The sequence below is a fragment of the Hoplias malabaricus genome, chromosome 5 (genome assembly GCF_029633855.1).
Source record: "Hoplias malabaricus isolate fHopMal1 chromosome 5, fHopMal1.hap1, whole genome shotgun sequence".
Taxonomy (NCBI): Eukaryota; Metazoa; Chordata; class Actinopteri; order Characiformes; family Erythrinidae; genus Hoplias; species Hoplias malabaricus.
In genome coordinates this window covers 10073860-10090718 of record NC_089804.1, presented here as the reverse complement: position 1 = coordinate 10090718, position 16859 = coordinate 10073860, and the positions used below count along the sequence as shown (strand labels likewise).

The 16859-nt window shown below is 39.6% G+C and overlaps 1 protein-coding gene across 2 annotated transcripts in view; it reads right to left on the bottom strand.

Annotated features, from left to right (window-relative positions):
- The window catches only part of mtcl2 (microtubule crosslinking factor 2), a 55028-nt gene that overhangs the window by 17307 nt on the left and 20862 nt on the right, over positions 1-16859 (bottom strand). For both annotated transcript variants that reach the window (XM_066671076.1, XM_066671077.1), the window contains exons 4-5: positions 3328-3390; positions 868-2169 (exon numbers count right to left, since the gene is read on the bottom strand). In XM_066671076.1, coding sequence (XP_066527173.1) covers positions 868-2169; positions 3328-3390 — 1365 coding nt within the window. The remainder of the gene's footprint in view (positions 1-867; positions 2170-3327; positions 3391-16859) is intronic.

The window sequence follows — 16859 nt, the reverse complement described above, 5'->3', positions numbered from 1 at the left end:
CAGTGGATTTGCATGTTTTGATGTTCAAGTGATATGTCTGCTGACCACAGCAACTAAATGCCATGTGTTTGTGTCATAGTGAGCTTCATTTCAAATATCTGTACTATAGATTTACCACACAGGGGACACAGCACATGAAATGGTTGCAAACATGCAAACGTCAGCCATAGGCTTATATTTATGATTGCTCTGGGAATTGGGTCAAATGTGTTTGAAGTATTCAACCTGTTTAATACTTAATTTGAAAAAAGCAGCTTAAAACATATCGGTTTATTCACAAGGGATAGGTTTCAAGACCAGCTTTCTAAACAGTTTAACTTGAAAAATAATGATTATCACTTAAAGAGTTAATCATATTGTCAATTGAACTGGTTCAATTAAATAGTGTGTATTTCTACACCAAAATATTTTTATTACATCATTCCACACATTAATAATTATTTTTGATTATGTTTGTCCAGTCATAAAAAAATTATCTGACCTTCAGCTATATTATTTTAAACATTTGTGATTATCTTAAACAAGTGCACTAAATTATAATTCCGTTTAACCAGCATAGTCCTTCAAACAAATGTTGGACCCAAGACTTGTGGTGTTGCACTAATGAAAGCGTACTCCATTAGAGGCCAAACTGCTGTTCTCTAAAAGGTCTTCAGAGGTAATAAGAGCATGCATGTTAGTCTGCAGATTGGCAGGCCTTATTAAATATGTTTGAATAGAGCAATGTTAGTATAAATTTAGCAATGATTTTAAAAGCAAAGCAAAGACATTTGCTGCCAAACAAATGCAAAACAGAAAAAAAGAAAGCCAAATAAAAAGATAGAGTTTAAAACCTGAAAGGCGTAGCAGATGAAGTGGGGTGCTCACCTTAAGCTGAGCTGTGATCTGGTTGACCTGAGTATCTGCCATGTCTGCAGATTTAGCCAGTAGGGTCTTAGGGGATGCCCCATCCACATGCTCCTTCTCAGGGGTTTCTTCTAAAGCCTCCAGCCTTTGACTGAGCAGCTGCAGTTGTGTTTGAAGGGCCTGAAGCCTTGCCTGAAGGGCCTCCACCAATGGCAGACTGGAGCCCTGTACCTGGTTCTTCTCCAGGATCCCAGAGTCAGCCGGTTCTCCACCTGTTATTTTGCGGTAGAACGAGTCTGTTGAGGTGGCTAGGAGGCAGTTGGAATCGGCTGATGTGAGGAGCTGGATAGCTGAGGTAACAAGCTGGGCCTGGTCTCGGATGGCCAGGAGGTCCTTGACAGTGAGGCACTGAGAGGTAATGGCATGTTCACTTCCCGCCACTTTCTCCTCAAGCTTCTCCTCCAGTGGATGACTTCCTTCACCTCCCACTGGGCCCTCACGCCGTTCTGGGCTGGGTACGCACTCAGCTGAATCTCCAGCCTCTGCATCTGTTTCCATTGCTGGCCGGCCAGCTCCTTGAGTGGAGGCCAGGTCGCAGCGCTGGAGGTTGGACAGTAGGACCCGATTTTCATACTGCAGCTTCTTCACCTTGCCATTTAGTTCCCCGATCTGTAGTTTGGCTGCTAGTAACTCCTCCTGGGATGCTTCATTCAGTGGAACTTCTTCAGAAACTGTCGGTCCAGGAATGATGGTGGGAGGGAGGATGGTGGAGGGTGATGACTCAATCTCGGCATCAAGAGGAAGCTCTGACTTGTAGCGGTTGAGCTCATTCATCAGGAGTTTATTCTGTTCCTCCATCTCCATCAACGACCTCCTAAGCAGGTCTGCCTCCTCCTCCACAAACTGCAGATGACGCTGCAATTCCATCACGTTTTCAGCCGACGCTGAGAGCAACAGCTGTCCAGGCCCTCCTGTTACCACCATGCCTCCGGGTGTCTCCTGGATCTTCATGTCGTCCATTTCAGCCCGAAGACCACGGTTCTCCACCTCCAGCTCTACAATTCGGCGGCTCAGCAGATTGGCCTCCTCCTCAACCAGCTTCAAATGGACTCTTACTTCTGCCTCACGGGTATGGGGTGAGTCTGCCACTTCTTCCACGGTGAGGGAGGCATCCACATCACCGTAGAGTGAACGGTACTTGGCCAGCTCCTCTTTCATGGTCTCGTTGTCCTTTACCATCTTGGTGAGCTTCTTGCACATGAGCGCTGACTCCTCCTTGGCAAAGTGGAGCTGGCACTTCAAGTCCGAGCTGTCTTCTGGAGGCTGATGGCGACAGACACAGATTGTTATTCAAAACACTACCTTCACACATGTGAGTAATGTGAGATGTAACATGTCGGTTAAATAGTTTGTATGATATTAGGCTTGACCAATGAAGCAATAGCAATATGTATCATGATTCATGTCCAACAACAAGGACATATTAAAAATTATTATAAAATATAATGACTAGTTTATTATGAATGCTTTAAATACAAACTGCCAAGAAAGCACATAATGTTTAACTTTATAAGCAAAACTTCCCATTCCCATTCCCTTTCATCCTTGTTCCCTGGCTCTCAAGCAGCCAGTCTTACCCCGTGATAACAGAACGTGCTATGAGTGAAACAATTCTAGCGTGATAACAATCCTGACCAACAGTGGGAATACAACTAAATGTTTTATCAATTGCTGCACACTTTAGAATCATCAGCCATGACCTACATCTGCTACATCATCTCAAGAAGCAACCCACAGGCAGATCAGGATGGAGAGGTACTCAACATCAATAGTATGACAAAACAACCAAATGGTACAAGGACATAACCCACACCGTAGCATATTATAATATACATTACTAAAGATATTCTACAGCTTAGTGTGGTTGAAACGTCTGGTTTCAGAAAGCTTCTCAGCCACCAGGACTCCCTCTGCATTAATTTTTACTATGTAGTGTTGTCACATATCAGGTGAAATCCAAAAAGAGTGAACCACCTTGTCTTTCTTTCTCATGATTTGATTAAATCTGCTTTTCCAATTCAGGATGTTCTGCTGAATTCCACCCAATACCAATACCCAGATTCAGATCAGAGCCATTTCTAGTTTGGAACAGTTGTCTACTTGTGTATATCTGTATTACCATATAAAGTTGGCAATATGAGTAAATGATACATAGCCTAGATCATATGGATCCCCAGTTTCAATATTTGATTGCTTAGAATGTCTGGTGTTTCCTGAGGGACTGGGGACTGAGCTGCATTATAAGTAGAGTAAGGGTAACTACGTCCATCATTTTTATCACCATTTACTTTTAAATTTCCACAAAATACACTTCCAGGCCGTGGAGTATCCAAGCTAAAATTCACTTTATTGATCATCAAGAATCATTTTGTGTTAAATACATTAAGTCATCACAGAACTTATTTCTTAAAAAAACATTACCTGAGGTGATGTCTTCTTGTCAGATTTGTTGTTTACTCGTGTTCCTCGCTTCTTTAAAGAATTCTGAAAAAAAAAAAACAACAACACAAAAGCAAGGAAAATTAATTTAAATGTTTTAAAGGACCAATGTATTAACTTCAACATCCACCCCCTTAACCACCCCACATGCACCACCTTAGCACTTATCACCACAGCAATGATGATAAAACTGCAGGTGTACACCTGGCTGAGCTTAAGAAATGTAAACAAAGAAATAGAGGGAAAAGTGGTGTGAATCCTAGTAAGAAAGATTATTGCTCTTCTCCTTACCATGAACTAACGAACTGTGTTTGAGCAAGATTTGGCATCTGTTAAAATTATATTTCAATTAAATGTATTTAAACATTAGTATAAGCATTGGTAACACTTAATACGGATAATCAGACCCTCATATTATTTAGTATTATTTAATATTTTTATAGACAAATATACAGCATTGGGGTTTCAATAGACAGACAGATCAATTGAAAATCATGTGGTACAGCAGGGCAGAAGAGAGCAAAGTAATCTAACATAAATCTATAAATGAAAGAAATAATATAGGAGAAAAGATGACAGTTAAACAAAGTGCAATAAAAAATTACTAAAATAATGTTGGGGTTTTTTTCAGTTTTTAATTAAAGTTAAAGTCTTTTTGCACAGTATTTTAATCATATTCGTATACATATGCTTGCACTCAATATTTAATCAATTATTTCACAAAATAAACTGCAAAAGCATATGTTCATTTGCAAACTTTCATGCCAGCTTTTCTTAAATAGGCTGCTCAGCTGCTCATAAAATATAATTTAAGGGAATAATATGAAAAGCTAAATTAATGAAATGTTACTAATTTTGATCCAGGTTTGTCGGACAATGTTATTTACAGGGTCTAGAAATGTCAACGCAGAAACAACATAAGAGGTGAGGAATAGGTTATGACAGTTTAATTGTCCTTTGTTGAATGCTTTGTCACATTTAAACGCTCAGAAATCATAATTTGGGCAATGAATCTAGATGGAAATAAAACACACTGAAGCTCGCTGCAGTATAAGCAGTGTCTGTTGTTTCCATAGAAACAAGTCCTGCTACGCTGCAGTGAGAGGAGGGGGGTGGGGGTTGAAAAGTGGTTGAAAACAAATAAGATTATCTGACCATTCTAAGTGCATTGTAGCATCGCTCAAAGCCTGGACTGCAACCTGCAGCTTGTAGATTTTTTTCATGACGATGGGCAAACGGAAAACAGCTGGATGGGATTTGAAGCTGTGGGTTCAGAGGCTGAACTGAAGCATCAAATCCAATTCCCAAGCCCTATTTCTGTTTGCTGATATTGTGGCACAGTTTAGCTGCTCGCCAGGAAAGTGTAAACGGAACTAAAGCTTACTTTATTAAAATCAATATGGCAGCACTGAATGGTAATGGTAGTATCGACCTGGCACCATATTTGTGTTTTGGTTTCACCGTCTGCAGATTGTCTGTGGTAAAGAGGTTTGGACCTAATGAGATTACAGAGAGCTAACGTCATTAGTTACACCGCTAAACTCCCGTAGGCCTATTACACGCACATGTTGCACGAGGAAAAGTGCTTGCAAATGCTGCACTCATCCACTGCTGCCATCTTCTCCCTCCCTTTATCTTTCCATGTGTGGTGTTCCCCTGCTTCATTAGTCTGGAGATTCACAGCCCCCACTCAAATTCCACCCCTTCTGCCAAGTCCATGCAACTGGCCAGGCCTCCCACAGCACTAGCTATGTGTCACCCCAGCACCATGTCACGTTTACGCACAGAAGAGAGTATTCACACGTAAGAGTTGCACGTGTCAGCACACAGAGTAATTGGGATTTACTGGTCCATTACCAACAGCATGTACAAATGACAGTATCAGATACTGTTCTGGGCATCTGATGACTGCGGAGCTTCATTAGCCACGTTAAGCAGAGATTTCCTCAGCATTCCTAAAAAATAAAGTGTGTGTGTTTATTTCTGCACCATATTTTCAGGTCAGCTAACCACTGGGAACTTCTACCTGCCCCCTTATTATCTTGCAAAGAACATGCCTAAAGCAGCAGAATTTTGGCTAACAAGGCATTACGTTGTTTATAAAGCTCAGTAATAAATCTTAATAAAGCCTAACTATTTGTGGTTTCAGACAATGTGTGACATAATTTAATCAAAAAAGAAAGTAGCATAGTATGCAGCATAAATAAAATAGGTTGTAGCAACATCTTTCAGCCTGAGGTAATCTTGAAGAAATCAATATCTAAATAGAAGAAAAAAAGAAAAAGAAAAGAAAAACATGGCTGAGTTACAGAGTCATTTCTAAGAATGGTAAAACGTCATCCATTTTTTGGAAGTACTCATAAAAACTGTATTTCTGTCTTCTTTTTTATATTTGCCAAATAATAATTTAAACTATTACTATAAACATATGACACACACACACACTGTTGTACAATCTCTAATGCTAATGTCTTACCTGAAATTAATTGATTACCACTTTAACTTAAATAGTTGGGATTAGAACACTTTCTTTTGAAAAAAATTCTTTTGTATTTGTTGATATAAGCCTACATTTGCCTAGGGCTCTTACACCTGTGTTGGCTCTTACAAAACCCACGTGTTTTGCTTTGTCTTCGGAGTATCACATTGCTCATCTGATACCCGGGTTTCATCACGACGAAATTTAATGAGTGAGCCGGTACCTGAGACAGTCGACACACGTACTTTGAGAAAGATGAGCGGGTGCACACAGGCTCGTATTTGCTTGGCCCTATACTGGGTTTGCCCATGCTTGATTAGGAAGAAACAATCAGAAAAGGGCTTATATCAAACGTGAAAAATCAGCTCTAAGAAACAGAAATATACCCCGTTGCATGATCAGGAAAAGCAAGATGTATTGAGGTATTTCATTCAATCTCAACCTCTCACTCAACTCCTGTTACAGAATCATTTGAATGAATTATGAAGTATTAAATGTGACAATGTGTGTGTCTGAGAGAAAGTGAAAATTAGAGGCAACATTCTTGCCTCATGCCTCACTAATCTCGCTCAGTCTCAGAACAAAAGGCATGAGTGCGGTGAGGATGATCCACGGATGTTACATAAGCAGGGTTTGGCCTGAACCATGGACACTGCATGTCCACACTGAGTCAGTGTTTCTTTGAGACAGCACAGTTGCACTGACATGTCATGTTATCAAAGGAGGGAGTATGCAAACCCAGTATACGGAATGAATAAGCTGGATTGCATTGCACTGACTGTGTTAGAGCACTGTTTAAATCTGGCCAACACTTCAGATAGATTCTGAGTTTTCAGGAAAAAATAGGTGCTGAGTTCTCTGTGCAAAAGGCAAAAAATGTTATCAGTGAAAGGTACAAAGAACAGCATTTTTCCTGGTCAGTGCCCAAGGAATAGGTGACTCATTTGTGTGAAAGTATTACACATGTGAAGACATATAGGGATTTTTGAAAGACATACGTTGCAATCAAGGCAAAGTTTTCTTCCCAGGAAGTCCATGGTTATTTCAGCATTCTGTATGTGCTATAAAACATGGCTTCCCAGACACTGTCTGAGATTGTCTGACCTGCCTGCAGTCCAGATCTGTCTACTATTAAGAATCATGATGGGAAGAATCAGACAGTGGTGACCAAGCACTGCAGACTAGTCTAGTAGTTGAGAATGTTTTGGGCATTATAATAAAGACAGAAGTGTTCATTTCTGCAGTAAAATGTCTATGTGTAAATATTTCAATAAAAAAAAAAATACAATCGGTCTTTGTCTTGGTTTGTTTACAGCGTGGAACAATGGCTTCTCTTCTTGGCGATACAGCGTGTTGATGTGCTTCTCTTCTGGCTGACAGCAACAGGGAGAGGGAGGGCTGGGCTAGCATGCTTATTAGACCAGCCTCCCGGTTTGTGTGTTCTTTTCAGAGATAGGGACTGAGGGAGGTCGATGAGTCAAAATAAACAACATTTACTCTGCTTGCATTAATTAATTAATAGGATGTTATTAGAAAGAAAGAGTAGAGTCTGAAAACTGTGTAAGGATGCTTCTCTGTATTTGTTTGTTTTTAATTTCTGTTACATTTTCCTGGAAAACATGTCCTGATCTTGCAGGAATAACTGAGAAAAATGGGGTTGAACTATACTACATGCCCAAAAAGGTGTGCAGTTCCTCTAGGGAAATACACTGCAAAGACAAAGGGATGCTTTGAAGCCTTCACACAAGTTTAAGGTCATCATGCCCAGTGCAAAGCTTGGTCTGGAGAGGTATAAAAGCCTCGAGCACTGTGTTGCAGGGCTGAAGAATCATGTTCTGTGGAGTGATTCAGTTCCACTTGAATGAGCTAGTATAAATTTCAGAAGGAATTCATGAGCAGCTGTACCCAAACATTTATCCATGTAGTGTAAAATAATAATTTCCATATAATGTAGCCGATGAGTATATATGAGAAAGGGAAACAGTTCTTTTAATGTACGCTAATGTAATAAGATTTTAATCAAACATTTATATGAATCCATTGATCTTGACATGTTTAGGATGTCATTTATTATTGGGAGGGGGCTTGGGGGGGATAAATCAAGGTTGTTTTTCTAGCTGCATTTGTCAGCTCTGTTTATGAAATTCTAAGAGAGACTCCTTCTCTCTCTCTCTCTCTCTCTCTCTCTCTCTCTCTCTCTCTCCATTGTAACCCTTCCATTGTACTTTCACTCACTCCCTTTGACTGCTGAGAGAGCCTCCAGCCTCCTTTCACGGAGTCATGTGCCGAAAAAGACCCGAGGCTACCCTGACAGCTCCAGCACAATCTGAAGACTTTAGTGAGCCCAGGCTCCACAGGCGATAAGGAAAAGCAGTGGAAGGAAAGAGATTTCCAGACAATGGCAATCAAACAAAGCGCTGCAGACAGGCTGCTGGTGAGGAGCCTTTTTTTTTTGAAGCTGTATGCATTTTTGATTTCTCAACACTTGACACACTAGACGTGAGCGGGTGCAACAGACCATAATAGGTTCCCATGGCAATGGCTCAAGCAACCGGCTATTGAGTAGAGACTGATGGAACAAATTGATGAAGGGGGTTGGGGGCAAAAACAGGAAACGGCAACCCTTGAAATCCTCTTGACGTGAAGCAGCTTTTCTAGTGCAAACACAAATGGACGTAACGACAGAAGAAAATTACCTCCCCCTATCACTCTCTCTCACTCTCTCACTCTCTCAAGCTCACACTTCTATGATTGGAACCACAAGATCATTTGCATGTTTTCTTCCCCCTTAACTCATTTGAATAGTAAATGAGAGGAAGTTGCAGGTGCTGCATTTTAAATCCTGCTGCTAGGAAGCAGTTTTCTTTTTTGTCTGGCTACTTCACTTTAGCCATGGAAGTTAAGAGGGGAACAGAACCAGATTTTTATTAGTTGTTAAAAAAGATATTTCTATAGTGGCGAAATAGTGACAAAACATATTATGATAAACTGTTCAAAGCGTCATTTAATTCATAGGATACAGCAAGAAATGATTAACCAGCAACATCTCAACAGATATGTATATCTTGCTACGTGTTTACATCAAGTATTTTATGCTAATCTCAGCCAGACAGAATCTGACAGCATCTGTCAATTTGCTTTTCCATTAAATAAACATTAGCCCCCCAAAAAACGGACAGCTGCAATTTTGGCTTTAAAAATAATTCTAATAGGCCATAAAAATATTCCCCTATGCCTGATTGTAACCATCCATTAAATAGTAATGATTTTTCACACATACACTATGTGGTTTTTGCTTTTAATTCTGTGGAGCTTAAATTTCCATTATGTTCTCCCTGAGACATGCTCATTGGTCAGTTTCTTTGTTTGTCTGGATTTGCTAACAGCTTATTGGCTGGTTTTGATTCCACATGAGTCACATGATAACACCTAAGATGGAGCCCTAGGGAGAGGCCATATGCTGACAACACACACACACACACACACTTCAGCACTCCCTGTCCCCCTGTCCCTGGCATTTCTTTCCTTATTTTGTTCAAACCATCTGTAAATCAGTGTTGCAAAAATGATGTCAGTAAACACACACATTCACATGACAACATGAGCACAGCTCATGCCATATATCTCAACCACATCACATGCTTGTGTCCACTTATGAATGTGACTGCTCTTTCACAAGGTTAGTGGACCTCACTCTTGAGCTGTGAAAAGCTTTTCTAATTACAGCTGAGTCCCTGAAGCTCTCGGGAGGCATGTATGAAAGAGCATGTGTGGCATTAACACAGACAGAGCAGGTGAGGACTTGGACGGAACACAGACTTAACAGCAGTTAAAGAAATACAGAGAAAACATGGGTTGTGTGTGTCAGACACGTGAAGAACTACTCATAGCAAAGGAATACTCTGATGCTTTAGAAATATACCATTTCTAACATATGGTCCAGTACAGCAGACTATAAAATTACCTTATTTCCCTATATTTAATACAGAACATGAAAACATATTGACTGGAAAAAACACTTATCTTCATATTATCCAGTAGCATCAATCTATGAGAAAATAATTATGTAATTTTCTTAAATGATTTACATGAAAATTTAACATGAAATTTCTTATGCATCCTTACACTAAAATCCAGGGGTAACTGCTGTAGAATTATTTTGTTTATGACTTTTTAAGATTTGGTAACAATCTCTTGGTTCTGAATGGCCAATATAACACTCTATACTTCTAAAGACGTGTTCAGTTGTGACACAAATCTCATGTGTTGCATGATAAAGATGTAGAAAGATTAATTGAAATAGGAGACACTTTCTGAAGCCCCACATTTTTTTCACAGCTCCACATCCATTCAATTTTAGCATCACCATTTACAAACCCCTGTGTACTGAGCATGAGTTGGAGTGAATCATTGTGCTTTAGAAGAACTTGTTCGCAGCAGGCAAAATTCACACGCGCTAAAGGCCGATTTATACTTCTGCATTGACTCAACGCAGAGCCTGTGCTGTAGGCTACACAAGAAGAGCCCTATGCCGTACTCCCGCGTTGGTGTTTGCTTCACTCTGCAGTTACATTGCCACACCACTAGGGCTGAATGTCAAACATCATCCTCTACACTGTGTAGTACATAATGTACTGGTGTAGTAGTGTTCCTTTTGTAAATGTTTAAAGTACACAATTTTGGGAAGTAAGTCGTTGTTTGGGACAGAGCATAGTTTACATGAGGTGCCAAAGAAACAAATACAAAGCTGCCACGTTTTTCCCACATGGTCCTGTTTCTCCTTGCAAGGTTTTTTCTTTCTGAGTCATCTGTATTTTTCCTTTGTTCAACCTTTTGTATTCATCCCATTAATTTGCTGCTGTCAGTGTCTCTGTGTGTGGAGAAGAGGATGTCATGTTCCTGTACTTCTTTGGTTTAACTTAAACAATGCCCATTCAACCACTGACCAATCAAAATCATTGTGGTCTGAGGTCAATGCGATGTGTAGTTACATTTCTGGATAGGGTGAGCATCAGGGTCCAAATCGAGGCGTTGCCTATGGTGTAGGTTGAACACATAAGTATAAATTGGGCTTAAAGCATAAAACCCTGCACAATGACTGCTGTTATATTTCTTGGCTTTTCACACTATTCAATCCGCATCCCCCAGTAACCCCCCGAGAATAACACAGGGGTCAGCTAAAGGTCGGATGAGAGTAGTGGGTGGGTTTGCTGTCCTTTTTTTCACTATCTCCACCTTTGATTCCATCTCTCACCCTCCCTTTGTTACACCTCACCTCCCTCATGAGTGATTACTGAAGCTGTGGTCTATTAAAGGCTTTTCATTGTCTCTCTATATACACCAGAGTGGGAAGGTCTAAAGGCCAACTTTTACTTCTGTGTCAAATGTACGCTGTAAGCATAATGTAGGTACAGCGTAGGTTCGCCCAGAAATGTAACTTCACTTTGGGGTGATGCTGTTCAGCCAATCTGTCATTGTTCTGCAGTTGAATAAATATGCACCAAGTAAATATTATAGCCCAAATTAATGGCAAGGCATGTCCTCAAATAGTGCTTCAGATTACATGAACAGCTGGAAGAACTTGGGGGACAAATACTCACCACAATTCACTAAAATGTTAATTCGCTGAAATGGAGTAGTCCATATGCGCAGTCTACAGTGCAGACAGAAGCAAGAATCAGTCATAACACTAGCACAGCTGAGGCTTCAGCCCACTTTCATCTCTCTGTCTGGTGCTTCAAAATTCTCTGCAAATGCACAGTCACAGCACCATCCGTCCAAATGTCAAGCACTGACATTAACCAGGCAGCATGAAACATTCATTAAAAAGATGGTATTCACCAAGCAAAGCTGACATTGTGCAGTTTTTCCACGGTAATCCTCCAGTCACATCTCTCTGACAGCGTGTAGGATTAAGGACTGATTGGGGGTAACCTTTGATTGGGATTGCCTTTGTACAGAGAGAGATTGTACAGCTACATTGCATTACCAAATGTTTGTAGACAATTGCACAACCAACATTTCTTAGGTGGTGGTTATACTCTTCTGTAGAGGTTCTAGAGTACATGTAAAACCCAAGATGCTGAGTTTGGCTCGAAAAAGCAACTCTAACTGATCCCAAAGCTACTGAATGAGGTTTCATCACTCCAGTGCGTCACAACACAATACCAGGGGGGTTTGTACCCTTCTTGTCTGTGCTTGGCAATATGAGGAACTTGAACTAGTCCAGATCACGCCATTTAAATCCATGCTTCACTGGTTACAACAAAGAATATCTGTTTAACTGAACTGATGTGTCAGTTTTCTTCATTTTCCTGTGATGAATACTGTAAATGAATACTGATTTCATTATTTGCATGCTAGCACATTAGATAGTTAACCAGTCATGCCAAAATCCATGTGTATCTCCAAATGTAATTGCGTTTTCTATAATACATTCAAAACAGTTGGACATGTGTCCGTTATTCATAATACAGTTGTTAACTTTGCTGCATAAATGTACTACATATTCAGACAAATGCAGATGGATACATCTACTGCAGATAACGTGACTACTCCGAGCTAAATGTAGACAATACATTAATTGAAGCAAAATATCAAACTTGATATTATACTGCAAACGACTGTATGGAAAAACACTGCTTTATGCAGTATAGTAATATGGCTTTTGAATGTACAATGGATGAATGCATCCAGGCTCTCAAGTCACCTGCAGTGACAAGAGTGCTAATAGCTCACAGGTGTGGGCCAATCAAATTTAATGCCAGCAGCCAGTTCCTCATTAACCCGGCAATAGTGGCTATGGGTCTCTAACCACAGGGAAATGTAACGGGTCGTTACGTGTGCACGACAGGCAAACTGAGTTTGTTAATCTATGGTTTGAAATTGATTTGTTTAAAACGGGCTAGAATGGACCTGTGAAACCAGTGATGCCAAAAATTAAGATAACACACTCAGATAGTATCTGTCTGCTTCAATTCTAAATTTAAATTGGTATAATTACTAGAGCTTAAATCAGGTGCATTTTCAAATTTACAAATTTTAGCTGTTTTTTCCCCCTCAAACATTCCCTTCCACCTTCAAATAAGCTTCTGAACATAAACAAACTAGAGACAACAGCATTTCCCACACCCGTAGATGTCACCTTTAAGTGTACAGCCTCTAGCACACCACTTGCAAGCTACTCTGTTATACTTAGTCTTTAAAAAAATGTTTTGCAAAATCTTCTGATCTCTTCTAAGGAAGCCCCTTCTGATTCGCTCACACTTGGCCTACTTATGGTGTGTACCCTTGGCTGTGACACAGATATCAGCTAGGCTTTACAGACCATAAGATTGAGTGGGCCAGCCTAACAGGAAAGGAGCATATAGGAGAGAATCTAAAGTGAGTGAAATGAAGCTCCCTGCTGCTCCATACAGCAGACTTTTTGTATTTTTTATTTTTATTTTTTTGCTTTTTCCTCCTGCTCTTTTCATGGGAATTCACTCAGGGAGCCCAGCACTTGATGTTAATTAAGGTGGGGGGGACACTAACTGTTAATGTGCATAATTCCATGACCGAATTCCCTTCAAGCCACTCATTTGTATTAATAACAATATCACTAGGATTGAGAGCTGGTGGTGGATTCTGGACAGCTCTGGAGGATGTCCAGTAGAAAAGAATGAGCTGTAACAATTGAACTAGGTCAGATTCCTTGAAGTAAACCCAAATGCTTTACATCGGATAAAGCAAAGCAAGAATGCTGTCTGTCTGTGTTTAAAGACAAAACAAACACCAAACTCCTGCCAAAAATGCTGGAGAGGTATTCACCAATATATATAACACTCACTCTCTCACTTTCACTTACTCTCACTCTCGCCCTCACACACACACACACACACACACACACACACACAAAATCCAATTTTCTTTTCATTTATCCACAAGAGAGACACAAGATCCTGAGAGGTGAATAAAAATGACTGAGAGAGAGAGAGGCACACTGCAGTGACCTTATCATATCAGCAGGGATGAGTGTGTTTATTCTGTGTTTCTGTAGTAAGCCTTCTTCATGTAAGAGGAGTGAGTGCATGAGAGTGTGAGAAAAGCCTTCGCTAATTTCACTGTGTGAGAGAACAGAGGAAAAGACTTCTGAGAGAGAGAGAGAGAGAGAGAGAGAGAAAGAAAGAGAGAGAGAGAGAGAGAGAGAGAGAGAAAGAAAGAGAGAGAGAGAGAGAGAGAGAGAGAGAGAGAGAGAGAGAGAGAGAGAAAGAGAGAAAGTGAGAGATGCATGTCAAGAATTCAAGCACTCCCTGATTTTTTTTATTATTATTAATTTTTAGACAGGACAAAATGTTACATTACAAATTACACACATATGTGCTTACTGAGGTAACCCTACACTGCTTGGTGAGGTAAGTCTAACACACTTATATCTTGTTAGACCGCCTTTAGCATTTGCCATTTTTGGACAGAGCTATGAAGTGTCAAACCATTTATTTTTATCCATTTAATTCTAGGTCTGCATTAAATTTTGGTCAAGATCTTGTATCAATGATGGAAAGTCAAACCACTACGTAAAGTCTACACAGCACATCCCAAACACTTGCAACGTGGTTCAGATGGTTTAGGACTCTGTGGTGAATTTCTGGGTGAAAATGATTCTTTATGCACACAGAACAACTCACAATTTGATCTCAATGAATCTTGGCATTTTTATCCTAAAACGTGCCTATGCATCATGAAACAGAAAACCCATTGATGCGATGACCTTGTTATTTAGTACGCTAAGTTAGTCTGTTGATTTTCTTGTGCTGCCACGTAATGTTGCTGAGCATTTAAAGCAACCACTGATCATAACGCTGCCTCCAGAGTGTGAGCTATGCATCAATTTCTGTGCTTCCTTCATCCCCCTAACATGCCAGTCACTTAGTGTATATCTAGACTCGAAAAACAATTCTATCATTTCTATTGCTCCAGTTTTAAATTACTATGCACCTTAGCAAATTGACACCTTTTTCCCATATTAGCCTGATTGACAAGTGGTTTTCTTATGGCCACACAGCTGTTTAGTCTCAATCTTGATTTTTTAATTTAGCAAATTTACCAAGCATTTAAGTGTGCTCCAATCACAGTTAGTTGAGGTTTTTTTAAAGGAGGTTTTATTGTGAGTTAAACAGTACTTAAAACAATTCCAGTATTTTCACAACCTCCTTATTTTTATTTTATTTATTTTTATCTTTTAAGTTTTTTTATTGTTGCAGGCCAAACCTCTGAAACCATGGGGTACATCTCCCACATGGTTATTTGAGAAATGAGAAACTATTCATTGCTTCAGATAGAGTTAAAAGAATTGGTGCAGCTTAATTGTAATCATCACTGCAGTAACTGTCTAAGCACATGCTCCTAAGTATCTGCTTATTTAAATCCAAACAGCAACTGTATTTTGGCCAGGTAGTGATTTACCATATAGGGTTTGGAGTAGGTTTTTTAATGACATTGGCCTAGTAGAGATTTCAGGAACCAGACTGGTCTCATCTCTGCTTAAACAGAGTTGAGGCATGGTGTCAAAATCTGTCAGACTTCAAGATTGTTGCTGCTACTTTAACTATGAAATGTATTTTGGGAAACCAAAGGATCAAACATTTTGACATCTGGCTGATAGACTATGTATGTGGTAAGGGAAAAAGTATATGAATTAAGTTGTTCAAACTACTGCTTTACAAGTGGAAATCATCTCCATATAAGAGACATTACTGACTCAGATTAGGAGCTCAAAACTTCAGGAAGCTCCAATAATTATGATGCAATCTCTACAGCTGTTCTATGAGATACTGCAGTGACCACAGCAGTGCCCACGGGGCATGCTGATTACAACTGCTATTTCTGCACTTATCTCCAAGGCCTTCTACATATGGAACCTAGGAATCACTGCCGCTGAGTCTCTCCTATGATTGCCCTTCTATGACTTGTCCTGTTGCCCTGATATACTGTATAAGATCGTCATTGCAGCACACTGTTTCCAGGTCTGATGCTATAGATTAGGACATCAGTGGCTTTTAGTGCTACAGTTTTAAAACTCCTGTGAGAGATGTAAAACCACTTTTATGTCTGACTAACTGTGGTTTAATTGGGTTTAAAGGGGCTGTTGGCATTTTAATAGCTTGTTAATCAATTCATTTTATCTATTAATGAACTCATCAGTGGCCTGCCAGCTGTAAGACCCATGAAGGGCCAATTCAACAAAGCACAGGATGGCTGGAGCAATGCGGCAGAGGAGTTAGAGGTCTTATTCCAGGGAGACATAAATACACACACATACACACACACATACATATATATATATATATATATATATATATATATATATATATATATATATATATATATATAACTTACACCGCCCACCACTAGGTAGCCCAGCGAGCACTCATTGCACATAGTTATTGTGCCGTGCAAATTCAACTCAGCAATCTCTGTCGTATCACTGTTTGAAGCATTACCTTTGTAGCAAGTAAGTTATGTGATATGTGATAGAAACACCCCCCAAACCACCTTCACTTCTGCCAACATCTTCATCTGATACAATTAATACAAAATAAATGAGAATGTAAAGAAATAACAGTTTCTATTATTATTTTTTAGTATTATTGCATTATTATTAATGTATATTTTATACACTATTTGTTATTTATAAAGTACATTTTTCTCATTTAAAAACACGTTCCAAAAAATATTGCTGTGGTGTTTGGGGGGCTGGAACAGATTATTAGCATTTCAATTTGATATATGAGCAAAGTGAGTTAGGTTATAGTTTATATTATTAGATGCAAAGCATATTATGGAACTGGCTTCTAACTAATTCAGTCACATAAATAATCAATCACTCAAGCTCGGTCACTCAGGGTATATAAAAACCCTTTAAATCACAGATCAGAATGTCTTACAGAACCAAATGCAACTACTGACTCACTCACAACAGCATGTCTGACAGTAGTCTGGTTTCATTTAGCCCTTTCATCATCTAAAGTGCACAGCCAACCATAAAAGTACCGAA